The sequence below is a fragment of the Hemitrygon akajei genome, chromosome 3, assembly GCF_048418815.1.
Source record: "Hemitrygon akajei chromosome 3, sHemAka1.3, whole genome shotgun sequence".
Lineage (NCBI taxonomy): Eukaryota > Metazoa > Chordata > Chondrichthyes > Myliobatiformes > Dasyatidae > Hemitrygon > Hemitrygon akajei.
This window is the reverse complement of record NC_133126.1, coordinates 3,448,297-3,476,263: the sequence shown is the minus strand read 5'-3', so window position 1 is coordinate 3,476,263 and position 27,967 is coordinate 3,448,297. Positions and strand designations below refer to the sequence as shown.

At 42.9% G+C, this 27,967-nt stretch overlaps 1 protein-coding gene across 1 annotated transcript in view; it reads right to left on the bottom strand.

Moving 5' to 3' along the window:
• Positions 1–27,967, bottom strand: part of LOC140724707 (protein unc-79 homolog) — a 436,731-nt gene that overhangs the window by 163,309 nt on the left and 245,455 nt on the right. Inside the window, exons 29-32 of the mRNA XM_073039156.1 lie at positions 26,549–26,731; positions 22,830–22,992; positions 21,324–21,473; positions 14,754–15,968 (exon numbers count right to left, since the gene is read on the bottom strand). Coding sequence (XP_072895257.1) covers positions 14,754–15,968; positions 21,324–21,473; positions 22,830–22,992; positions 26,549–26,731 — 1,711 coding nt within the window. The remainder of the gene's footprint in view (positions 1–14,753; positions 15,969–21,323; positions 21,474–22,829; positions 22,993–26,548; positions 26,732–27,967) is intronic.

Genomic DNA, 27,967 nt, shown 5'->3' with positions numbered 1-27,967 from the left:
GATTTTACCTTTCATCATCTTCTTTTGTCTTGATGCTAATATTGTACTAATGAGAACATGGCTAGCTCCACTGGGCAGGCCACATCACTCATCAGTTACTAAGCAGAAAGAAAATTCAGAAATCAGAGCTGCAAAGTGTTATGATACCAGCCCCCTCCTTTGCGAGAATCGCAAGAGCCCTAGTGAAGGGGGGGGGGGTCAATGACCCAAGAGAGAGAGAGACGTGCTGAATAGCCACAGGAAATGGGAGAGAGAGAGAGAGATGTGCTGAATACCACGTTCCACCGGGATGCAGAATAAAGCGACCCTGACTATTGTCTCATGAAGACCACGTGTAAAGCCCTCGGGCAAAGTGGGCTGGTTGAGAGAGAGATTGACACCTGCGATCCCGTGAGGAAGTATAAAGGAGGGTCTGGGGGGGGACAACCCCTTCAGACGCACCAAGGAGACACGATAGCGATCCCGTCGTAGCGGGAAGCCATTTTGAAGGAAGCCACGTGCGTTAGATTCCGAATCGGGAGTCTGTGGCTGGAATCACGGAAAATCGCTTTTAACTAACAACAGGAAAGCCTGCTCTCCTGATTCCATGGCTTTGCTTCGTAAGGACCCGGGCAAGTGTTCCTTTTCTCACCAATCTCTCTCTCTCTCTCCAACACGGGAAACTCAGCAGTTCCCAAAAGGCTGAAGCCTGCTGACTTTTGGAATGACTGTTATATTTTCCAAATGGACAAGATATTATCCCCTAGACAGCGATAGAGCTTATTTCTGATTGATCATTACTATACCTGCGCTTTAGATTGGGTATTGACGACGTATGTTATCAAAATGTTTGTATTAACCTTCCTTTTGTGCCCCTTTATAAATAAAAACGTTTAAAAATGGTACCATCAGACTTCAGTGGACCTCTTTATCTTTGCTGGTAAGTGATCCAGTTACGGGATACGTAACAACGTGGGTGCCTCGTCTCGGGATTTGAAACCTAATTGGGAGGGCAGTGAATCGGGTTTGTAAGTCAAAAAAAAAAAAATAATAAATTGGATCTGGTACGCGGGTAGCCAGACGGGAAACCAGCAAAGATGGACGTGGATGAATTTATGAAAAACCCGACTGTGGAGGCGCTAGAGGCGGCCACCAAATCAGACTTGTTAAATTTGGCGAAGGGATTGGATCTCGCAGAAGTGAGGTCATCCATGAAAAAGCCGGAGGTGCGAGGGGCCATAACTCGGTATTACATTGGGAAGAAAGTGTTCAGAGCTGAGGTCTTGAAAAATATCCCTGAAAAAGTACCAGCGAGTGGAATGGATCAGCTAGAGTTGGAGAAATTAAGGCTGGAACATGAATTTAAAATGAAGCAGCTGGAAGCGGCTGAGAGAGAGAAAGAAAAGGACCAGGAGCTCCAACTAAAGGAGTTAGAGGGGGAAAAAGAGCGGGACCAAGCTGAAAAGCAAAGACAGCATGAAATTCAGCTAAAAGAGCTAGAAGTAGTCAAGAACGAGAGGGAACGAGCCGAGAACGAGAGAGAACAAGCCGAGAATGAGAGGGAATGAGCTGAAAGGCAAAGAGAGTATGAGGAGAGACAAGAACAGAGGGAACATGACTTGGAGATGGAGAAGTTAAAGAAAGAGCGAAGAGATCTAGGGTTAGATCGAGAGGAGAGGTTTAATGTTAGTCGGGAGTTGAGGATAGTACCTCCATTCGAAGAGTCGGATGTTGATAGTTATTTCTTGCTTTTTGAAAAGGTGGCAGTAAATCAAAAATGGCCCAAAGAGCAGTGGGTGGCGTTGTTACAAAGTGTGTTAAAGGGGAAGGCACAACGAGCATATGCGGCCTTGGCCGTCGAGGAAGGGGAAGCGGAAAATTATGCCAAAGTAAAAGAGGCCACTCTCCGGAGTTACGAGCTAGTACCTGAAGCGTATAGACAAAGGTTCAGAAATTTACGGAAAGGGTGGAATCAAACGTATACCGAGCTAGCCTATGAAAAGGGTGTGCTCTTGGACCGTTGGTGCACCGCGGAACAGGTGGACGGGGATTATGGGCATATCAGGGAGTTATTTCTGATTGAGGAATTAAAAGGGTGTGTTCCGGAGGAGATCCAGATGTATTTGAATGAGAAGGCGAATAAGTCCATCTCAGAAATTGCTAGGTTCGCAGATGAATATGCCCTAACCCACAGGCTAAAGATTTCCTCGCCAAAAGGTTACCCGAGCGACCGTCGGAACGGTAGGGAAAGTCCGCCGGCTGAGACAGAGGTCCCGCTGGGAGCTAGTGGTAAGGTTGAGGGGGAAAGGCCAGGCGGCCCGAGATTTCCGGGCTTGACCTGTTTTAATTGTGGGAAGGGAGGACATATTGCCTCTAGGTGCTTTGCTCCGAGAAAGGAGCCAGAAAAAGGGAGAGCAGCGGTCCCTATCGGGTGTGCCGTGGTAATCAGTAAATCGACGAGAGAGCCCAGGGTAGACAGAGTACGAGAAGGGTCAGAGACCTGGCTGTCACCCGGAACCGTGTCCGTGAAGGGGGGAGACCCACCCATTCCCGTCCGAATCTGGCGAGACACCGGGGCGGAGCTGTCGTTGATCCGCCGTGAGATACTAGATTTCGGTCGGAGAAGGGGAATGGTCACCGTGAAGGGGATAGGTACAAGAATAGAAATGGTGCCCCTACATCAGGTAATTATGGATTGTGAGCTGGTATCTGGACCAGTCGAAATAGGGGTGCCATCAGAATTCCCGAGAACTGACGCGGATGTCCTCCTCGGAAATGATTTAGCCGGGGGGGCAGGTTTGGACACGGCTCAAACCGCCTGTGAGGATTGCAGCCCCGCCCCTCGCATCTCCAGTCTGTACCACAGGCGCGAGCATTCGCAGCCTGTCGAGAAAGGCAGCTGAGAAAGCGAGCAGTTTAAATCTGGCCAGTATTGATTTGGCCAAGACTGTCCTACCGACCCTGTACCACGGGGGTTCTGAGGGTGGTAAACCGAAGAGTAGTAAAGTGAAAGGGGTTAAGGGAGAGGAGCGAGATCTTCCCTTAGCGAAGAGAAAGGTCCTAGAGGTAGGAAATAAAGATGAGAGACGGGAAAAGCTGTTAAAAGGTCCAGAGTTGGACATGGATGATCTGTCGGGGGTGGCAGCCCTGTTTGAAGAAGTTGAGAGTTATCAAGGTGTTCCCGATAATGAGATGAAGGCAGTCCTAGATGAAAAGGATGCCATTACCTTGGAGAGGTCCGCTGGGTTGGCAGACGAGGTTGTTTCAGCCCGCGGGGTTGAGTTTACTCCGGAAGGGAGTTGCCCAGAGAGGAACTCGGAGGATCAGGGGAATTTAGAATCTGAAAAGGGTATGGGTATTGAAAGCCTGGGAGAGGCAGATGTCCCGTTTGAGTGTGTCCAAGATGTGGATGCACGTAGTACTGAACCTAGTAATGGAGCTCAGAACAAGTCTGAGGTATTTGATTCAGTTGAAAAGGAATGCAGTCCCTGTGGGTCAGATGGACTGGGTTTAGTGAAGACAGGGTTAACCCTGGTAATTGGGGGAAGGGAGGGTTCCCAGGTGTTGGTACACGAAGGGGTGGTGAACCTTAAAGTGGAACTCGACCATGGGGGAATAAACATCATTATTGAAGGGAACGGGAAGTTTGTAGTTCCCAAATCGAATGAAGAAAATTTAAAGTTTAGATTGGTGTCAGAAGAAGCAACCAAGCTACAGAAACGAGGGCTTGGGAACGCGGTGCCTGCGCATCGATTACAGGTTGATTTGGAATGTAAAGGTGCCCCACACGCTGTTGTTATTCAAGAGAGCGCTGTGAAAAAGCCGAAATTTAAATGCGGCCTGAGGGAAAGGTTCGAACGGAAACCCATCAGCCTGCATGGTCCTGACAAAAGGGCTAGCCGCCTGGGTAACATTACAGAATTGGGTGGAAATGGTCTAAGTGGTGTTGATAAGATGACCCCGATGAACGAGACGGGCGGGAGTTCACCACGCCAAATTACTCAAGTTCCCCACGGGGGGACTCCCCGGAAAAGAGGCGACGGTTAATTGAAGTCTGATGCTACAAGATTTTCAGTACGGTACGCGATGTTAAGATATTAAAGAAAGGGACACTGTAATCGTTAACTGTTTAGATACTGACTTGAATGTATAACAGTAGTACTCTGTGAAAAGAAAAGCTTGTGTATTGTGGTAGATTCAAAAATCCTGTAAGACTTGATACCACTGTTTTTAACCGCTAGTAAAAAGCGTTTAACAGGGGAGGTGTTATGATACCAGCCCCCTCCTTTGCGAGAATCGCAAGAGCCCTAGTGAAGGGGGGGGGGGGGGTCAATGACCCAAGAGAGAGAGAGACGTGCTGAATAGACACAGGAAATGGGAGAGAGAGGGAGACGTGCTGAATACCACGTTCCACCGGGATGCAGAATAAAGTGACCCTGACTATTGTCTCATGAAGACCACGTGTAACGCCCTCGGGCAAAGTGGGCTGGTTGAGAGAGAGATTGACACCGGCGATCCCGTGAGGAAGTATAAAGGAGGGTCTGGGGGGGACAACCCCTTCAGACGCACCAAGGAGACACGATAGCGATCCCGTCGTAGCGGGAAGCCATTTTGAAGGAAGCCATGTGCGTTAGATTCCGAATCGGGAGTCTGTGGCTGGAATCACGGAAAATCGCTTTTAACTAACAACAAGAAAGCCTGCTCTCCTGATTCCATGGCTTTGCTTCGTAAGGACCCGGGCAAGTGTTCCTTTTCTCACCAATCTCTCTCTCTCTCTCCAACACGGGAAACTCAGCAGTTCCCAAAAGGCTGAAGCCTGCTGACTTTTGGAATGACTGTTATATTTTCCAAATGGACAAGATATTATCCCCTAGACAATGATAGAGCTTATTTCTGATTGATCATTACTATACCTGCGCTTTAGATTGGGTATTGACGACGTATGTTATCAAAATGTTTGTATTAACCTTCCTTTTGTGCCCCTTTATAAATAAAAACGTTTAAAAATGGTACCATCAGACTTCAGTGGACCTCTCTATCTTTGCTGGTAAGTGATCCAGTTACGGGATACGTAACAAAAGGGACTTGGGAGTCCTCATGCAGGATGCCTTAAAGGTTAATTTGCAGGCTGAGTCGATGAAAGGCACATGCAACGTGGCATTCATTTCAAGAGGACTACAATGCACGAGCAAGGATGTCATGCTGACGATTGGAATATTATGAACGGTTTTAGGCCACTTATCTAAGAAAAGATGTGCTGACATTGGAGAAGGTCCAGAGGAGGATCACTAGAATGATTCCAGGAATGAAAGGGTTAATGTACTGGGAGTGGTTGATGGCTCTGGGCTATACTCACTGGAGCTTACTAGAATGGGGGGATCTCATGGAACCTATCAAACAATTAGAGTCTAGGACTAGAGGGCACAGCCTCAGAACAGAGGACCAAACCTTTAGAACAGAGATGAGGAATAATATTTTTTAGAAAAAGGGAATCTGTGGGATTCATTGCCACAGACAGCAGTGGAAGCCAAGTCGTTGAGTACATTTAAAGTGGAGGTTGACAGGTTCTTCATTAATGAGGGCATCAAAGGTGATGGAGAGAAGGCAGGAGAATGGGGCTGAGAGGGATAATAAATCAGCCATGATGGAATGGCGCAGACTCAATGGGCTGAATGGCCCATTTCTGCTTCTATGGTTTTCTGGTCTGATATGGTGATGACTGACTCATAGAAACATAGAAAACCTACCACACAATACAGGCCCTTCGACCCACAATGCTGTGCCAAACATGTACTTTAAAAATTACCTAGGGTTACCCATAGCCCTCTATTTTTCTAAGCTCCATGTACCTATCCAGGAGTCTCTTAAAAGACCCTATCGTATCCACCTCCACCACCATCACCAGCACCCCATTCCATGCACTCACCACTCTCTGCATAAAAAACTTACCCTTTACATCTCCTCTGTACCTACTTCCAAGCACCTTAAAACTATGTATGCCCTCTCATGTTAGTCATTTCAGCCCTGGGAACAAGCCTCTGACCATCCACACGATCAATGCCTCTCATCATCTTATACACCTCTATTAGGTCACCTCTCATTCTACGTCACTCTGAGGAAAAAAGGCCAAGTTCACTTAACCTATTCTCCCCAATCCAGGCAACATCCTTGTAAATCTCCTCTGCATCCTTTCTATAGCTTCCACATCTTTCCTGTAGTGAGATGACCAGAACTGAGCACAGTACTCCAAGTGGGGTCTGACCAGGGTCCTATAAAGCTGTAACATTACCTCTCGGCTCTTAAACCCAATCCCACGGTTGATAAAGGCCAATGCACAATATACCTTCTTAACCACAGAGTCAACCTGCACAGTATCTCGGACCCCAAGATACTTCTGATCCTCCACACTGCCAAGAGTCTTACCATTAATACTATATTCTGCTATCATATTTGACCTACCAAAATGAATCACTTCACACTTATCTGGGTTGAACTCTATCTGCCACCTCAGCCCAGTTTTGCATCCTATCAATGTCCCGCTGTAACCTCTGACAGCCCTCCACACTATCCACAATACCCCCAATCTTTGCGTCATCAGCAAATTTACTAACACATCCCTCCACTTCCTCATCCAGATCATTTATAAAAATCACAAAAAGGGGTCCCAGAACAGATCCTTGAGGCACACCACTGTTCACAGATCTCCATGCAGAATATGACCCATCTACAACCACTCTTTGCCTTCTGTGGGCAAGCCAATTCTGGATCCACAAAACAAGGTCCCCTTAGATCCCATGCCTCCTTACTTTCTCAAGAAGCCTTGCATGGGGTACCTTATCAAATGCCTTGCTGAAATCCATACACACTACATCTACTGCTCTACATTCACCCATGTGTTCAGTCACATCCTCAAAAAACTCAAGCAGGCTCATAAGGCATGACCTACCTTTCACAAAGCCATGCTGACTATTCCTAATCGTATTATGCCTCTCCAACTGTTCATAAATACTGCCTCTCAGGATCTCCTCCATCAACTTATCAACCACTGAAGTAAGACTCACTGGTCTATAATTTCCTGGGCTATCTCTACTCACTTTCTTTAATAATAAAACAATATTCGCAACCCTCCAATCCTCCAGAACCTCTCTCGTCCCCATTGATGATGCAAAGATCATCACCAGAGGCTCAGCAATCTCCTCCTTCACCTCCCACAGTAGCCTGGGGTACATCTCATCCAGTCCCAGCAACTTATCCAACTTGATGCTTTCCAAAAGTTCCAACGCATCCTCTTTCTTAATATCTACATGCTCAAGCTTTTCAGTCCACTGAAAGTCATCCTTACAATCGCCAAGATCCTTTTCCATAGTGTGTACTGAAGCAAACATTCTAATCTAAATTCTGTCACAGGGTGAGATTGCCAGACCCAAAGGAAAAGATTCAAGGAGATACTTAAAGCTTTCTTTAAAAAACTGAAACAACACCGGGAATTTCTGCCGACAACTACTCAAAGTGAAGAAGGCTCATTCAAGAGTATTTGGGATGGTGTTGAGAATCTGGCTCCATCAGCCACTACCTAAGGTTAATATCAACTATCAAGCTTTTAAGCAGCATTACATACAGGGTGAATATTACTTTGCTTGCAGTTTGAGAAAACAATGTTTGAGAGTAGTCGATTTTTCTGTCTCTCTATTTCTTTTCAACAACCGAAATGCAACTTCCCCTCATCAGAAAAGCATACTTATGCACAGTCATTCAACTGGAAATGTTCGGCTCTTTTGTGGCAGTTTTAGAGCTTTGAGCAGCAGTCAATCAAAGAGATCGGAAGCCTGAGAAGACATCGTTCACTCAGGTTTGCTGACTGAGTTGAAAAGACAGCGACTCACAGCAGTTTTGGAGCTTTGAGCAGCAGCCAATCAGCATGCAGGATTAATCAGCAAGAACAAGTTAATGTAAGGCAGGAGCAAGTGGAGTGGACATCGTTGGACTAGCAGAGTTAGAATGGAGACTTTGGGGCTTTAGCTCTTCAAGGCTTCAGCAAGGAGTGGCTTCAGTCAGAAAAGGCAAAAAAAGCTGTAGGTAGAGTTTCTTTCCCACCTTCTTGATATTTGTTCAGTTTGAACAGCAGAGATGCCAGGTAGGATAGTGGAATGCTCCTCTTGCAGGACATGGGAAGGCAGGGAGACTTTCAATGTCCCTGACAACTACACCTGCAAGAAGTGCATCTAGCTGCAAATTCCAACAGACCACATTAAGGAGGTGGAACAGAAACCGGATGAATTCCGGATCATTTGGGAGGATGAGGGGCTGATAGATAGGGCAGATAGAAAGGTAGTGTGTGTCAAATGGTTGTTGTGATATGTCTAGTGTGGTAGTGTAGTGGGTAGTGCTTGTCGCTCTCACTTTCAGTTCCTACCACTGGCTAGCAGTCTCGCAAAAAGGCGAGCTGAATGCATGTCTCTCCCTGCCGGTTCATAGCCTCTCTAACAGCAAGTCTCGTGTTGTGCCTCCTCGCTGGCCACCCTTCAGACTCAGGCTGAACTACAGAGGTCTGGCTCAGGTATCGATAAATAGTTCCACGGTACCAGTGAGCAGCCTCAGGAGAGACGAAGGCTACAGGAGTAAACACAGTCAGAAAAGCTGGAGTGGAGATTCTCTTGGGGCACTAGATGGAGTTAAGTCGTATTTTGGCTTTGCTCTGTTCATTTTTCAATTTTTTTATCACCCTTTCACTATTTATATTAAAGTGTTTATAACACTTTTACACACCTGAACTTTGATTTTAATCACCGAAAATGAATACCAGAGGGCAAAAGGCATCAGCCGAAGGCAAGGAAGCCGGTAATGGAAGTGCAAGGAAAGAAGGTGATTCTAAACAGCCTAAACAATCTCCACTCACTTTGGAAGCTATGACGAAACTCCTGGAATATAAATTCAATAAAAAAAATTCTACTTTGGAAGTAGTATTAAAGGAGATTGAAAGCAGACTGGGAGCTCTTAAGCGGAAGCGGCAAATAGCTGAACTCGATAAAGCTGGAAGACAGAGAGATCGCAGATTGGATGCGCTGGAAAAGAAATTAACTTCGACTACTCAGACACTGGAACAGTATAAACTCAAGGTAATTGACCTGCTAAGTCGCAGCCATAGACAGAACCTGGGAATAATAGGACTCCATGAAGATTTTGAGAGTGGTGAGCTTACTAAATTCTTTTCTCAATTTTTAATGGACGTGTTTGGCTCTGAAGCTTTCTCTACTGCCCCTATACTCAATCATGCCCATCGTGCTCTGACAGCCAAACCCCCGAAAGAGCTGAAGACCCGACCTGTTATACTTCGATTCCACTATGTGCAAACCAAGGAGCATTTAATTCGAATTGCCCGTCGGAAAGGGGTTATTGTACACGGGGACCTCAAGTTTCGACTGGTTGAAGACTATAGTCCCGAGATAATGCGAGAAAGATTGCTTTTTAAACCAGTGATGTCCGAGCTTTATTAAAGTAAGTTTTAACCAGCTCTGCTATTACCAGCCCGTTTAAGGGTTGTCTGCCTGACAAATCATGTAAATGGTTTAAATCCGTGGAAGAAGCTCAACAATTCCTTGACGACCAACGTTCGATCCCAGCTGTCTAATAAATGTACTGTTTCTTCGTGTCTGTATTCGTTTGGTTTATAAGTTAATAATCAGTTCATAGATTTAGACTTTTGAAGTTTGAAAGTTTTTGCCATTGGTTTGATAACACTCATATTCTGTTTCGGAGTATGGATGTCGATTATGCTTCTATGTTTAAATTTCATTTTTTTCCTTTGTTACTTTATTATTTTCAATTATTTGTTTTTTGAAAATAGTTAAGAAATTGATTTGGTGATTGATTGTTTTTTTTCTCTGAAACATTAATAAGATTGTATTCTGTTTCAGTTTTTGGGAGCTTGCCTGTTATAATGTTTTGCAAATGGCTGATCTTTTTTTAAAACACTTGTTTGCTGTTGTTTATAGCATTCTCTTCTCAATGTTTTGACTAAGGTGAAAGTTCACATTTTTCTCAATTTTTTTTGTGTCTGTATTCATTTAGTTTATAAATTAATAACCAGTTTATAGATCCGACTGTTAGAGTTTGAAGTTTTTACTGGTCTGGTGACTGTTATTTTTCCTGAAATATTAATAAGATTGTATTCTGTTTCACTTTTTTAAGATTTCACTTCTCAAAATGTTTTTGCAAATATGGCATTCCTTTTTCAGTGTTTTGATGGGGTGGTATTTTGCATCTTTTTATCAATTTTGGAGACTTGCCATCAAGGGGGTGGGGATAAGGGAGGTTCTAGTTAGCTTTCTGGCTGTCTATTGGCCAGTTTTCAGGTCTTTGTGGGTGGGGGTGGGGCTATCCTTAGTTTAGTTCTTTTCATCTGGGCTGAACTGAAACTACAAATACGTCTGAATTGCCATATCTTCCGGTTCCCCTTTAAACCTTTTTCCCTCTTCCTGATTCATGAGTTTCCTATGCAGGAAGGTTAACCCTTTACATACCATATAGTTTATTCTAATAAAATGGATAATATTACTAAGCTTGTCTCATAGAATACAAATGGTTTGAATCATCCGATTAAACAGAAGAAGATTTTTAAAGTTTTTCATGGATTGAATGTTCAGATTATCTTTGCCCAAGAAACTCATGTGAGGAAGGAGGACAATCAGCGTTTCTTTAGGTTTTATCCCCTGATGTCGGGTAAGGGCAAGGACATTACCTGGGACAAGGAGTCCGCCACCGCTTTCATTAAAACCAAAGAAGCCTTGGCAAACGCCATGATGCTAGTGCACCCCAGAACAGACGTCCCTACCGCCCTCACAGTGGACGCATCTAACACGACAGTTGGTGGGGTGCTGGAACAACTCATCGAGGGTCACTGGCAACCCCTGGCGTTTTTCAGCAAACACCTACGACCACCCAAGCTCAAATACAGTGCTTTCGACCGGGAACTGTTGGCGCTATACCTGGCAATCCGGCATTTCAGGTACTTCTTAGAAGGTAGGCCCTTCACCGTGCTCACGGACCACAAACCGCTTACCTTTGCGTTCACGAAAGCATCCGACCCCTGGTCATCCCGCCAGCAGTGACATCTGTCCTACATCTCCGGATACACGACAAATGTCTGGCATGTCTCGGGAAAGGACAATGTCGTGGCGGACGCCCTCTCCCACCCTAACATCCAAGCCCTGTCCCAAGGGGTAGACTATGAAGCACCGGCGGAGGTGCAGCAGGCAGACGAGGAGATCCCTAGTTACAGAACCGCAGTCTCCGGTTTGCAGCTCCAGGACCTCCCTGTAAGCCCAGGTGAGAGGACCCTACTCTGTGATGTCACCACCGGTCAACCCCGCCCCGTCGTTCCGGCAGCCTGGCGGCGACGCATTTTCGACTCCATTCACAACTTAGCGCACCCCTCCATCAGGACAACCGTCCAGATGGTAGCCAACAGGTTCGTTTGGCACGGACTCCGCAAGCAGGTCAGTGAATGGGCCAGAACGTGCATGCACTGTCAAACAGCCAAGGTGCAATAGCACACCAAAGCTCTGCTGCAGCAGTTCCACCCCACCCACCGGCGTTTCGACCACATTCATGTGGATATCGTGGGCTCCCTGCCAGTGTCGCGAGGAGCGCGGCACCTCCTGACTATCGTGGACCGGTTCACAAGATGGCCAGAGGCGGTCCCACCCACCGACACCACCTCCGAATCTTGCGCCCGGGCACTGATTGCCACCTGGGTATCTTGCTTTGGTGTACCGGCCCACATTACCTCCGACAGAAGCGCCCAGTTCACCTCCAGTCTGTGGTCAGCTATGGCCAGCCTTTTGAGGACACAGCTGCACCACACAACTGCCTACCACCCACAGTCGAACGGACTAGTGGAGCATTTCCACCGTCACTTGAAGTCGGCTCTCATGGCCCGCCTCAAAGGGCCTAACTGGGTGGATGAGCTCCCCTGGGTCCTGCTCGGAATCCACATGGCGCCCAAAGAGGATCTGCACACCTCGTCGGCCGAGTTGGTGTACGGCGCACCCCTGGTCGTCCCAGGAGAGTTCATACCGGCCCCAAGGGGGCAAGAGGAAGAACCCACAGCAGTCCTGGGCAGACTACGTGAGAGGCTCGGTAACCTGGCCCCCATACCCACTTCACAGCATGGCCAGAACCCGACCTGCGTACCCAAAGACCTGCAAAACTGTAAGTTCGTTTTGTACGATGGGGCGGACATTGGGCACCGCTACAGTGGCCCTACGAGGGGCCGTTTACGGTGATCAGGAACAACGGGTCCACATTCGTGCTGGACATTGGGGGGAAAGAGGAGGTTTTCACGGTGGGCCGACTCAAACCGACCCATGTGGACTTGGCGCAGCCGGTCGAGATTCCGGCACTGCGGCGCAGAGGCAGACCTCCCAAACAGAGTCCGGCCCAGACTGTGGACATTGTGGGGTGTATCGCCAGTTCTGGGGGGGGGGGGGGTTATGTGGAGACCCACTTCCCAGCGCACTCGAACCGTCTCACAAAGTGGTGCGTGCCGGCATTGAGGCCGGTCCCAAAGAGGGCGCCAAGCCTGCTTCACCAGTAAGGGGAAAAGCCCGCGCGCGGGACGGGACTGTGAATACACGCCCCCTACAGCATTCTCGCCCGGGGAGGGCAGGAACGGGAAGGCTTTGAAGCGAGGCCGCGAAGTTTGAATAAACCTCTTTTGTAACTGCAGCTCACCGACTCCGTGTCGTTATTGCAGCGCTGCGTGTAGCACACCGCTACAATATGTTGATAATGGGCAGAGATTTTAATTGTTGCCTGAATCCTTCGATGGACAGGTCTGTGTCCAATCAGGTACCTCCAATCAAATCTGCTATTCTTATTAATTCCTTTTTAGTTGACGCTGGAATTTAAGATACTTGGAGGTTTTTTACATCCTAATGATAAAGGATTCTCATTCTTTTCTCATGTATATCATAATTATTCTAGAATTGGTTACTTTTTTAATTGACTCTCAATTAGTTCCATCTGTTACTGCCTGTGAGTACGATGCAATCGCTGTTTCCGATCATACGTCCTTGAAACTATCAATCAAATTAACTGATGTAACTTTTAGCACTAGGCAATGGCAGTTCAATTCTACTCTACTTCAGGACATAAACTTTGTTAACTTTGTTAAAGAACAGATTGCCTTTTTCTTTTCAACTAACTTTACGGAAGAAATTTCCAGTGGGATATTATTGGATAGTTTTAAAGTATACACCTGTGGTCAAATTATATCATATTCTGCTGGATTGAAAAGAAGAATTAATAATGAAATATGTATATTTGTTGATAAGATTAAAGAAATTGATAAAAAATATTCTGCTGCTCCTAATCTGGAGCTTTATAAAAGGAGAGTTGAACTTCAGATGCAACACCATTTGTTATTAACATCCCCGATTGAAGATCAATTACTTAAAACAAAGAGTGAATTTTATATTCATGGTGATAAATCGGGTAAATTATTGGCCAGCCAACTGAAAATTGCTTAGGCTAAATGTCAGATTATTAAAGTTCGTAAACGGGATGATAGTTTGATGGCTGACCATGACGAAATTAATAAATCTTTTCAAGAATTCTATACATCGTTTTCCATTAACAGAACAGAAAACCGCGGATTTTATGTTCTATCGCTGAGCAGCAGTGAACCATCTGATTAGCCTATCAGAATACTCTTTAGGAACTACAAATGGTAGTTGACTTGATCAGCATTTCTAATCTGCCTATTGTTCACGATCGCACTTAATAAAAAAAATACAGCAGCAGCCACGGCCAGCGGGTCTTGTGCTGCTCCAGGTCCTAAACTCCTCCTGCACTAAGACAGGTTAAATGGGACAAGTGGGGGCAGTGCTGACTGGAAAGGGGGAGGCCAGGGTGAATCGTGCTAAGAAATATTTAAGCCAAATACAAAGTTACACACTCAACACAGTGTTAACGGCGATTTAAAATGGCGGACGGTGTTCTCCTCCCTCTGTTTGTAAGTACGAGTTGTCTGTGAGTCAGATATTCATAACTCGGGGACTGCCTGTACTTATTTAATGTTATACATATACATTGTACTGTACTTCCGCTGCAAAAAAAAACCAAATCTCATCACATACCTGAGTGATGATAAACCTGATTCGGATATGGGTCTCTATTGGAGACTGAGAGTCAGAAGGGGTCAGGGAAAGAGGAATCATGGTTGGGAAAAGAGGAACGGAGAGGGGAGAGAGTGGGAAGCACCACAGAGACATTCTGTAATGATCAATAAACCAATTGTTTGGAATCAAATGACCGTTCCTGGTGTCTCAAGGCTGGGTGTGTCTGCACCCACACCACTCCCATGCCCCTAGTACTCCTTCTCTGCCACCTGTCCCATATCTTTCATAGAGCACTCAACCCTTGCTATTCCTAATATCCTCTACTTCCATCAGGTTTACAAGCTCACTCTCTGCTGCACATTGACAAATACAGTACTGGGCAAAAGTCTTAGGTATCCAAAATATACATATATAATGTGTATAAAAATACTGCTTCCAAAAAACAATAAATTTCACGACATATGCCAGATATTGTGATTCCAATTCTGGAACAAATTTGTTAAATTCATGCTGGAAATTAGAGCTTTCCAGATGTGTAGCATTGTTTAAAACAATGCTGTGTCCAAATTTCTCACCTGCCAGCTTTTGAAACATATTCCCCCCCATGTTTTAATATTTCAATTTGGGAATGAGGAATTCATATCAATTCCTTACCAGTGTCTTTTTGATCTCCAATTCTGTCTAAAATATTAAAAGAAATATCAAGGTATTCCCTCTGAATTGCGCTGACAGCAATCTTCCTTTGCTTCTTCTGCCTTGGGACAATCTGGATTTTGAATTCAGTTTCTTCACCACTTTCGTCTTTTTGGTCATTATCTTTTTCAACAGTGATCTCTGCCTCTGTCTCTATCTTTTCATTCTGTTCACCTTCTGTAGGAAGTTTGAGGAGTACTGTTTTTACAACAGGACTTGGTAAAGGACTTTCAGATTTAGTTTGATCTTTATTCAACTCAAAAGTGTCATCCTGGGATACTTCCTGGGATACAGCAGACGACTTCCTGAGATTTTCTCTCTTTTGCTTAAGAGTAAGAGGACTTTCACAACCTGAACACTTAGAATATTTCTGCGGCGTTAGCTCTCCCAGGTTTTTTTGATCATTTGTAACTACTGACAATATATTCTCAGTATCCAGCAAAGAAGTATTAGAAAAATCAAGACAATGCGAGTCTTTAGAACAATCTTCAACATTGACTTGTACAACTGGAGTAATATTCAGGCCAAGTGGTGTGGTATTGTGCAATGTATTAGTTTCCACATTTAGTTTATTGTCAGGAGGATTCTGAATTTCATATTCCTCATCACTTTCCACAATCCTAAGAGGGGGGAGAGGCACAAAGACCAGAGAGTCACTATCAGAACTTGAAAGAATTGACTGTTTCTCTGGTGCACATGATGAGTCAGATGATAAGTCAATCAAATCGGTTTCCTCCTTTGCAAAGGAAGTACTTTTCTCAGGAGATGCATGTTTGACTTCAAATGTTTCTGTGCAATTGAGTCTGACTTCTGGTATTACAACTTCTGGTCTCTTCCCTTCCTGGGAGCCCTCTGCAGCCAAAGACCTTTCCTGAAGCTCTCCAGTTGTCAAATCCTGATCTGCTCTTCCATACATACTGTCCATTTGACTATAACAGGAAGGAAAACTTGATCGCTTTTCGGATTGATATCGATCTAGACATGACTTTCTGCGTTGCTCATCTAAAGAATACAGAGCAGAGTCTGCATTTCCAATATCAAGTGACTGTTGCTTAATTGCACACAATTTTTTCTGTTGACCAAAGGCTTCCTGTAATTTTGGAGATGTGCCACAATGCATAATATTATCTGGCAAAAGACTTGAATCTCTGTATTCAGACAGTTCTATTTCTGAACCTGAGAAAAAAAGAATTAATATTTCAAAAAGATTTTATAGGTAACATTTTAAATAAGCAACTGAAATTCATAATGTTAGATAAAAATAAATACCTTCATTAGAAACAGAGCATACATTGATATTTTTCATCTTTCCACTTAAAATAAGCAATGCACCTCACATGTACTAAAGTCAAATGTTATGGCCACTTTTAAACCGAAACTTCACATTAATTTAAATACACGAAGAACTGAGGATACTAACCAATGATAGAGTAAAAAAATTCCACATAATTGGCACGTTTTACAAAGGGAAATGCTGAAGATCATAAAGCCAAAAGATATAGAAGCACAATTAGGCCGTTCAGTCCATCAGGTCTGCTCAACCATTTCATCATGATTGATCCATTTTTCCACTCAGCTCCAATCTCTTGCCTTCCCCCTGTATCCTTTCATGCCCTGACCAATCAAGAGTCAATCTACCGCTGCATTAAATATACATAAATACTTGGCCCTCGCAGCTGCCTGTGGCAACAAATTACACAGATCCACCACACTCTGGATATAAAAATTCCTCCTCATCTCTCTTTTGAGGCTGTCCTCTGGTCTTAGACTCTCCCATCATAGGAAGCAACCACTCTATCAAGGCCTTTCACCATTCAATAGATTACAATGAGGTCACCCCTCATTCTTCTGAATTCCAATGAATGCAGGCTGACAGCCATCAAATACTCTTCATATGACAAGTCATTCAATTCAGGAATCATTTTCGTGAATCTCCTCTGAACCCTTTCCAGTTCCAGAATGTCCTTTCTAAGGGGCCCGAAACTGCTCACAATACTCCAAGTGAGGCCTCACCAGTGCTTTATAAAGTCTCAACATTACATCCTTGCTTTTATATTCTAGTCCTCTTCAAATAAACACTAACAGTGCATTAGCCTTCCGCACTACAGATTTAACCTGCAAATTAACCTTTAGGAATCCTGTACAAGAACTCCCAAGTCCCTTTGCACCTCAGTTTTTCCTGCCTCCACATAGAAAATAGTCTATCCTTTTATTTCTTCTACAGAAGTATATAATCGTCACTTCCCGACACTGTAGTCCATCTGCCACTTCTTTGCCCATTCTCCTAATCTAAGTCCTTCTGTAGCCTCTCTACTTCCTCAAAACTACCTGCCCCTCCACTTATTTTTGTATTATCTGCAAACTTTGCAACAAAGCCATCAATTCTATCATTGACAGATAACATAAAAAGAATCAGTTCCTTATTTCCACACTTTGCTTCCTGCCAATCAGTCCATTGCTTTATCCATGTTATAATCTTTCCTGTAATACCACAGGCTTGTAATTTGTTAAGCAGTGTGGTACCTTGTCAAAGGCCTTCTGAAAATCCAAGCACACAATATCAACCAATTCTCCTTTCTCTATCTTGCTTTTTTTTTCCAAAGAATTCCAACAGATTTGTTAGGCAAGATTTTCCCTTGAGGAAACCATGCTGACTACAGCCGATTTTATTGTGTGCCTCTGAGTACCCTGAGATCCCATCCTCAATAATCGACTCCAACTTCTTCCCAATCACTGAGGTCAGACTAACTTGCCTATAATTTACTTTCTTCTAGCTCTCTCCTTTTTTGGTGTGACATATGCAATTCTCCAGTCTTCCAGAACCATTCCAGCATCTAGTGATTCCTGAAAGATTAATTCTAATGCCTCCACAATCTCTCATCTACATCTTTCAGAATCCTGGGGTGCACATCATCAGCCTGAGTTGACTCACCTACCTTCAGACCTTTCAGTTTCCCAAGAACCTTCTCTCTGGTAATGATAACTTCACACACTTCATGGCCATGACATCTGGGACTTCCATCATACTACTAGGGACTTCCATCATAGACCATAAGACAAAGGAGCTGAAGTCAGCCATTTGGCCCATCAAGTCTGCTCCGCCATTTCATCATGAGCTGATCAAATCTCCCTTTAGTCCCATTCCCCCGCCTTCTCACCATAACCTTTGATGCCCTGACTACTCAGATACCTATCAATCTCTGCCTTAAATACACCCAATGACTTGGCCTCCACTGCCGCCCGTGGCAACAAATTCCATAGATTCACCACCCTCTGGCTAAAAAAATTTTTTCACATCTCTGTTCTGAATGGGCGCCCTGCAAACCTCAAGTCATGTCCTCTTGTACTAGACTCCCCCACTATGGGAAACAACTTTGCCACATCCACTCTGTCCATGCCTTTCAACATTCAAAATGTTTCTATGAGGTCCCCCCTCATTCTTCTAAACTCCAAGGAGTACAGTCCAAGAGCAGTCAAACGTTCCTCATGTTAACCCTCTCATTCCCAGAATCATTCTAGTGAATCTTCTCTGAACCCTCTCCAATATCAGCACATCCTTTCTTAAATAAGGAGCCCAAAACTGCACACAGTATTCCAAGTGAGGTCTTACCAGTGCCTTATAGAGCCTCAGCATCATATCCCTGCTCCTTTACTCTATTCCTCTAGAAGTGAATGCCAACATTGCATTCACCTTCTTCACCACTGACTCAACCTGGAGGTTAACCTTAAGGGTATCCTGCACAAGGACTCCCAAGTCCTGTTGCATCTCAGAACTTTGAATTCTCTCCCCATTTAAATAATAGTCTGCCCGTTTATTTCTTCTACCAAAGTGCATGACCGTACACTTTCCGACATTGTAATTCATTTGCCACTTCTTTGCCCATTCTCCCAATCTATCCAAGTCTCTCTGCAGACTCTCTGTTTCCTCAGCACTACCGGCCCCTCCACCTATCTTTGTATCATCAGCAAACTTAGCCACAAAGCCATCTATTCCATAATCCAAATTGTTGATATACAACGTAAAAAGAAGCAGCCCCAACACGGACCCCTGTGGAACACCACTGGTAACCGGCAGCCAACCAGAATGGGATCCCTTTATTCCCACTCTCTGTTTCCTGCCAATCAGCCAACACTCTATCCACGTACGTAACTTTCCCATAATTCCATGGGCTCTTATCTTGTTTAGCAGCCTCAAGTGCAGCACCTTGTCAAAGGCCTTCTGAAAATCCAAATACACAACATCCACTGCATCTCCCTTGTCTAGCCTACTTGTAATTTCCTCAAAAAATTGCACTAGGTTTGTCAGGCGGGATTTTCCTTTAAGGAAACCATGCTGAGTTCTGCCTATCTTGTCATATGCTTCCAGGTACTCCGTAACCTCATCCTTGGCAATCGACTCCAACAACTTCCCAAACACTGATGTCAAGCTAACAGGTCTATAATTTCCTTTTTGCTTCCTTTCCCCATTTCTTAAATAGCGGAGTGACATTTGCAATCTTCCAGACCTCCGGAACCAGGCCAGAATCTATCGACTTTTGAAAGATCATTGTTAATGCCTCCGCAATCTCCACTGCTACTTCCTTCAGAACACGAGGGTGCATTCCATCTGGTCCAGGAGATTTATCTACCCTTAGACTATTCAGCTTCCTGAGTACTTTCTCTGTCGTAATTGTGACTGCGCACACTTCTCTTCCCTGACACCCTTGAGTTTCCAGTATACTGCTGATATCTTCCTCAGTGAAGACTGATGCAAAATACTTGTTCAGTTCCTCCGCCATCTCCTTATCTCCCATTACAATTTCTCCAGCATCATTTTCTATCAGTCCTATATCTACTCTCACCTGTCTTTTACTCTTTATATACTTGAAAAAGCTTTTAGTATCCTCTTTGATATTATTTGCTAGCTTCCTTTCATAGTTCATCTTTTCCCTCTTAATGACCTTCTTAGTTTCTTTTTGTAAGCTTTTAAAAACTTCCCAATCCTCTGTCTTCCCACTGATTTTTGCTTCCTTGTATGTCCTCTGCTTTGCTTTTACTTTGGCTTTGACTTTTCTTGTCAGCCACGGTTGCATCCATTTTCCATTTGAAAATTTCTTCTTCTTTGGAATATATCTGTCTTGCACCTTCCTCACTTCTCGCATAAACTCCAGCCACTGCTGCTCTGCCGTCCTTCCCGCTAGTGTCCCCTTCCAGTCAACTTTGGCCAGTTCCTCTCTCATGCCACTGTAACTTCCTTTACTCCACTGAAATACCGACACATCAGATTTCGGCTTCTCTTTCTCAAATTTCACAGTGAACTCGATCATGTTGTGATCACTGCATCCTAAGGGTTCCTTCACTTCCATCTCTCTAATCACCTCTGGTTCATTACACAATACCCAATCCAGTACAGCCGATTCCCTAGTTCTCCCATAATTCTCCACCTTCCCCCTAGCCCATTTCCCTCCAGCCTATCACCTCCCAGCTCTCTACTTCATCCCTCCCCCCACTTCTTCTCCCCCCCTCGACCATCCCATGTTACTTCACTCCTGATGAAGGGTTTCGGCCTGAAACATTGTCACTACCTCCTCCGATAGATACTGTCTGGCCTGCTGAGTTCTGCCAGCATTTTGTGTTTTTATTTATTTCCAGCATCTGCAGATTCACTCGTGTTGCCTTGTGTATATGTAGTTGTTCAGCATGTCCCCTAGTGGTCACAGTATGTATATGCAGTTGTTCAGTGTGTCCCCTAGTGGTCAGAGTATGTATATGCAGTTGTTCAGTGTGTCCCCTAGTGGTCACAGTGTGTATATGCAGTTGTTCAGTGTGTCCCCTAGTGGTCACAGTATGTATATGCAGTTGTTCAGTATGTCCCCCAGTGGTCAGAGTGTGTATATGCAGTTGTTCAGTATGTCCCCTAGTGGTCACAGTATGTATATGCAGTTGTTCAGTGTGTCCCCTAGTGGTCACAGTATGTATATGCAGTTGTTCAGTATGTCCCCTAGTGGTCAGAGTGTGTATATGCAGTTATTCATTGTGTTCCCTAGTGGTCACATTTGTATGTTTTGGAAGCTTCTCTGGTATTGCATTATTTGAATAGGGGCTGTTGGATTGGTTAACTCTTATCTACAAGTTTGAATGGAATGTTTCTAATCTATGGGGTATAAAAAAAAGCTAAGCATGCTGCTCCATCTCTGCTTCTTCTCTCAATTCTGCTGATAGCCTTTGCTTCGGTTACTGTCTGTTTCCAACTTTCTTTGTTCTATTAGCACTTAATAAAATTATCATGAAGCAACAGATTTTATGCCTCTTTCTTGATATCCAAAAACATCAGAATCCAACATTCCTTAACAAGAAATAATCTGGGACATTACAAGCACAACCAGGTTACCAAGCTATTCCAGGTTAAAGGTGCTGCATCAATGCTGGAATGTGAGCAGGTGGCAGGAAGTTTACATAATATCAAGTTCACTAATCTGATAAGACTAATCCTGAATCATTTCAATAGTCACGTCTAGATATGTGTTGCTTGTGCAAAGTATAAACACTTACTCTTCTGCGCATTCATCTCAACTGGTTGATATTTTACTGATTTGCTCCCCCCAATCCGTTTCAGTCTTGCAAAGAAGGTTTGAGATTCCTTGTTTCCAGCTCCAGTTGGGGTATCATGTACATCTGATTCATCAAATACACTGTCTTCTTCTGGCCAAGGAAAAAATTAATGTCATATTACTCTGCAGACATACTGTAGCATTCTGGATATATCAATAACTGATTGACATTACTTTAACTACTGAATTGGAAAGTGAAGTATCAAAGAAAATTGGCAACTTAACATTCATTTTTCACAAATAATGTCAGGTACAACAATATCCTACATCACAAATACAACAATGGTTCACAACCCTTCTAAGCCATTGACCACTACCATTAACCGAGGGGTCCATGGACTCCGGACTGGGAACCTCCGATGTACAATGTCATCGACTGATAAAAAGGGAACAACAATATCTATACCGTAATATTCAATATGATAGAGAAGAGATTGGAGGGCATTCTTAGTGACAGGATTTATGAGCATTTGGAAAATCATAGGCTAATTTGGGATAATCAGTGTGGCTTAGTCATGCCTTAATAACCTGACTGAGTTTCCTTGACATGGTGACCAGAAATTTTGATGGAAGTAGAGCCATAGATGTTGTCTACATGGATTTTAGTACAGTGCTTACAAGCTGCATCCAGAAGATTAAGATGTATGAGATCAATGGTGAATTGGCCATTTGGATTCAGAATTGCCTTCCCATGGAAGTCAGAGGTAATGCTCTAAAAGACTTATTCTAGCTGGAGGTCTGTGATAAGTAATGTTCCGCAGGGGCCTGTGCTGGGACCTTTACTTTATTGTCACCAAACAATTGATACTAGAGCGTACAATCATCACAGTGATATTTGTTTCTGTGCTTCGCGCTTCCTGTTTGTGATATATATATAAAAATGACCTGGATGGAAACTTATATGGGTCGGTTAGTAAGTTTGCAGATGATACAAAGATTCGTTATGGTGTGGAGAGCATAAGTGACTAGCAAAGAATACAGCGAATATTGATCAATTACAGATACAGTATAGGTGGAGAAATGGCAGATGGTGTTTAACCCAACCGAATGTGAAGACAACAAATTGTGCAAAAAAAGTAAAACAATAGATTAATAACTAATAAATAATATTGAGAACATGTTAACAAACTCTGAAAGTGAGCCCATAGGTTGTAGAATTCATAGGTTGTGGAAATGGGAATTCATACAGTAACATTGTGGTTAGTATGATGCTATTACAGCTTGGGGTGCAGTTCGGAGTTCAGAGTTCAATTCTGACATTATCTGTACATTCTCCCCATAGAATGCATGGGTTTCCGCTCACAGTCTAAAGATGTACTGGGTAGGTTAATTGGTCATTGTTAATTGTCCCATTAGGGTTAAATTAGGGGGTGTCATCAGCATGACTCAAAGGGCCAGTAGGGCCTATTCCATGCTGTATCTCAATAAATAACTAAATAAATCTTACCTTTTTCTTTTTCGCTGTACTTGCTGATATTACTGTTATCACTATATAGGGGTCCAGCAGTAGGGTGAGGCTTACAGCTGTGGTATTGAGCATTTAGAGTATTAATTGTGATATGGATCAGATGCAATATAATCTTGCTGACATCAGAGTCTCTGTAGGGATACTAAAAAAAACAATCATATTAGCAGAAGTAGTGAAAGAAATGCACACATCTCAAAATAAATGGCTGAATTTTATGTTCAGCAACATAACAACTGCACTCACCACTGAATTAAAAGAAAGTTATCCAAAGCTAAACCTGCCTCCAAAGTTGAGACTTGCAACACTGGCTTCTGACAGGAATTAGCCTGACTCAGTTTCTCTCCTTCAGATGCTGCCTACCATGTTGAACATTTCTTGTTTTAATATCAATCCCAGGGTATTTATAGCTTCTGATATTCCATAAATATTAAGCATCTCATTATAACCAGGAGCTCCCATAGTCAGAAAATCACCAAACTAAAAAACATGGTAACTCTTATCTAATACAGTGGATTCCAGTTAATTGGGACACTTTGGGACTGACACCTTGCCCTATTGTCCTGTTTATTATTTATTGTAATGCCTGCACTGTTTTTGTGCACTTTATGCAGTGCTGTGTAGGTCTGTAGACTAGTGTAGCTTTCTCTGTTATTTTTTTTTACGTAGTTCAGTCTAGTTTTTGTACTGTGTCATGTAACACCATGGTCCTGAAAAACGTTGTCTCATTTTTACTATATACTGTACCAGCAGTTATGGTCGAAATGACAATAAAAGTGACTTGACTTGACTTGACTTGGCTTGACATTGGGACACTATGGCCCAATTAAGCAACTGCCCAAATTAGCTGAAGTTTCATGGAAATAGTTGAAAAGGTATAAAAAGACAAACTGCCGTTTAATTAAGTAACACATTATGTATTTAAATAAAAGATCGTCTATCTTTAATACCTTAATTTTTCCCTTTCAGGGTTCTTTTGAAGACCCTGACCTGGAGTTACAGGCTGACTACAGTTCTTTGTGGGAATGGGACCCGCTCTCATGGTTTTATAACCGGCCGTTGTTGTTCGGCACGCCAAGGGCTCGGCCTAAGTATTTGGCTTGGCGTTGGAAGCCTAGGATCTCGGGACTCTGGAGACAGGCGAATTGAGGGCCGGTGTCATGACAGGAGACCCGTTTGTCATCGGGGGTGTTGGAATGTCTGTGGCTGTGTGTCCAGAGACTCATGTCTTTGGGCATAGAGCTCAAAAAAAGCGACATGGCAGACTTTTAATATCGCAAACCAGCTGTTGTTTGTTATGTCTTCCCATTCAGTGTGAAAACAGAGACACCTTTCTCCCTCATTAGATGGAGGGAGAGAGCCCGTGGTATGTCGAATATCGGGTAAAATACGAAGTCTTTGGGGTAACTACAAGTCTGTGTCTTTACTGTTGCTTGCTCACGCTTGAGTGCTCAGTGGCGGGTGCTGATGCTTTTATTTTGCTAGTGGGAGGAGGGGGGATTGTTGCTTACTCCTGCTTACGCACGGGAGGGGTAGCTGGGGGGGTACTTTGGGTTCTAACATTTGACTGTTATTTATTCTTTGGGGCACTCCTCTACTTTCGTGGATAGATGTGAGGAAAAAGCATTGTAGGATGCATATTGTATACATTTCTCTGGCATTAAATATACCTCAGAAACCTTTGAAATACAGAATTAGAACACTACCAAGACTACAACAATACTATAAAACTCTGTATTAGTTCCTAATGGTTATGGACAGAGGAATTCATCCAGTGTACTCTGCCATGTTTTTTTGATTGACTGTAAATGAACAAAATCAGCACAGACACCTAACGTAGATAATGGACTGCCTTCGTACAATGCTTTCCACGATTTCATTCTCCAAATCTTCATTCTGATTATAACATTCAAGATAATTGACATGCCTTCAAATTCTTCATAGTTACTAACTTATTGAAGGAGTAAAATCATTTCATTTTTACTCATGACTGTTCCTAGCATCTCCAAGCCTGAGTGCTTGAGACCGCAGTGAGCAAAACAGTTCCAAATTATCATTCTGCCCATTTTTCACCAACTATCAGTGACAAAAATTGCTGCTGTTTGAACAAACACATGCAACTGACGCTATTTAAAAACTATTCACTATAAGCAGAGTGTAGTGTCTGACAGCCACTCACTGGCACTGGTTAGAAAATGTTCAGCAAAAGGTTCCTGGTGCAATTAAGTGGAATAATGTTCCAAATAAACAAAGGGAATCCTAGATATTTTCTCAGTTTGTTTTTGTGCCTTAAGAGTTGTCCCAAATAAGCAGCTGCCCTGATTATCTGATGGCCCAGTGATCCAGAATCCACTGCATATGTTAACTATAGTACAGAGTGCAAAATAAAGATTGAAAAGACAGAATCAGAAACAAAATAAGAAACATATGTCTAAGATTGGAAGAAATTACCACAGAGAGTAACAATACATGCAAAAGACCTTATGTAGAACTGGAGAGTTTATTGGACAGTGCTGATGAAGCGTCCTGGCCCAAAACATCAACTATTTATTCTTTTCCATAGACTTTGCCTGACCTACTGAGTTCCTTCAGTATTTTGTGTCTGTTGCATTGTACAGTAATTATGGCCATTAAAATTAATTTCTAATTTTTAAGGTATTTATTTCTGAAATCGTAAATATCTAAAATGTGTCTGATTTTTAAAACTAATAATCAGAAGGCAGCAATACACTGATCTTCACAATTAGCTGCACACGCATGCTGTCAGTTACATGGTGTTGTGTTCACTTTCCTCTAACTACTGATGAGCATTGAAGCCAGACAATAGAACAAGCTGGAATTCGAAATAACCCTTGGCTTGGTAAAACCAGATTAACCTCAAAATTCAAGTCAAATCAAACTCACCCTCCCTGTACAACTATTTAAATGGTTTAACCCAGAACAACTGAGTACTTGATTGGGATGAAGGCCAATCAGTGAACATCAGCCTGGGATGGTGCTGATTGTTTTGGCTTGCCATAACACATGGCTTAACATAAATAAACACTGATAATTTTCCTGTTACCATAACTACAGAATCCCAGAACAAATAATATATTTTTCCTCTTAGCTCTTTTAATACATGTTCATAATGCTCCTATCATCACTTTTTTTTAAAATGGTATGTTACGGTTAATTTCTTTCACTCAAAATAACAGCAGTCAGAACAAATACTTCTTCCCATATAAAATTATATTATATTATAATTCTGTCCTTTTCTTATTTGGGGCCAGTAAGCAAGCCTCTACTACTTAATCTGCTTTAGTGTGATTGCTTGAAAAGTAAATATTCGTTGTGACATCAAACACTGAGAAATCATGTGAACTTCTTCAGATAATTCTGTTAGTTATTATGTCCAGGCCTTTAGTCTACAGCCTCATTTTACAGATGTCGCATTTGCTTCTTCACAATAGAGTCTGGTTAGCAGTTGAGTTCAATTCCTGCAGTGAAAATTCTATGTAGTCCTAATTAATACCACACAGTTAATAAAAAAATTGCAACCTGGTCATTTTAATCATTCAGGCTGCTTCAGTTATATTTGTGCATCAGATAAAGTTAAACAGTTTTAGTTTCCTCATGATAAGATTCTATAAAGCATTACTTTGCATAGGCATATCACTCAAGTCAAATCTGTACTGTATATTTTAAGATAATAATTCTACCTTGTACAGGATCACTAGCAATGACTTCAGCCACATCTGTCGTATGTGAGGTTTCAGAGTCCAAAGAGAACACCGCGGAGGTTGCTGAAAGTAATGGCGCAGCTGTGGGCAGCTGCAATACTTAAGCACTTGCACTACCAGTGGAAGGAGCTGGTTGCCCAAGCTAATGTTATAATCCATAACCTACAAAAATATTATCAAACATTCCATAAGTACATTTAATACAACTAAAAGTTAGGAAAGCTAGTGAAATAGACTACATATGTGACTTATCAAATGTTCAAAAGTTCAAGGTTCAAAGTAAATTTACTATCCAAGTGCATATATATCATCATATACAATCCTTGAGGACAAAGAAAAATAATAATAATAAAGTATGAAAATATCTAAAACATGAGATGAAGAGTCCTTGAAAGTGAGTAGTCTGTAGGTTGTGGGTACAGTTCATTGTTGTGGTGAGTGAAATTGAGTGAGGTTATTCCATCTAGTTCAAAAGCCTGATGGTTGAGGGGTAATTTGAAGAAGAACAGGTGGCAAACTACAACTAGGCCTCAGACAGTGCATGCTGTGACATCACTCCCAGAACTCCACTATCAATGGTCTTTTTGTGTTTTTAAATGACTCTTCTAGTCATCTTCTAGTCCAAATAGATTTTATTGGAACCTAATTAAAACCAGCAAGATAAAACAATTAAATGATTTATCTTTTTGTTCGGAGTGAGCAATCTGATTCAACTGACAAACAGATTTTCACATGAAGGAGTGGTGTATCATTCATCAGTGTCCTGGGCGTAACACTGTAGAGCTGAACTCAGCTCAGTATTTTAGTATTTCACTGCTGAATGTTGTGATCAAAATGGAGCAAGTGGACACATGATCCACTGCCAGAGAGCCAGTCAAACACAGGTCTGATTATAGAACTAAATACAGAACCTAAATGTTAATCCAGATGTGCCAAGAAACCAAGAAGATCGTGTTAACATTGAATTCATTGTTTCAGTTATCTCAGCAGATTGCATGGTAGCCAAGCAGCTAGAATGGCACTATTACAACTTGGGGGGTAGGAGTTCAAAAGTAAGTTCCAATACCCTCTGTGAGGGATTTGTATGTTCTCTCCATGACTGCATGGGTCTCCTCCACGTGCTCCACACTCCTTCTACATGCTAAGACGTAAATAAATAAATAGATAGATAGATAGATAAAAGAATAAATGCTCGTGACTGAAATATGGTATTTGACTAGGAATGCAAATCAGGGAATTACCTTTGTTGTCTCTAAGGAGTGTTTGAACAAATTTGAATGGTACCGCCAGACTGTCGGAGGATGAGTATGTAGCATATAAAACATACTGTTAGTACCTGTTAGTATACAACATTATGAGAGGCACAGACAGAATAGTGATTCATTTTCACAGAATTGA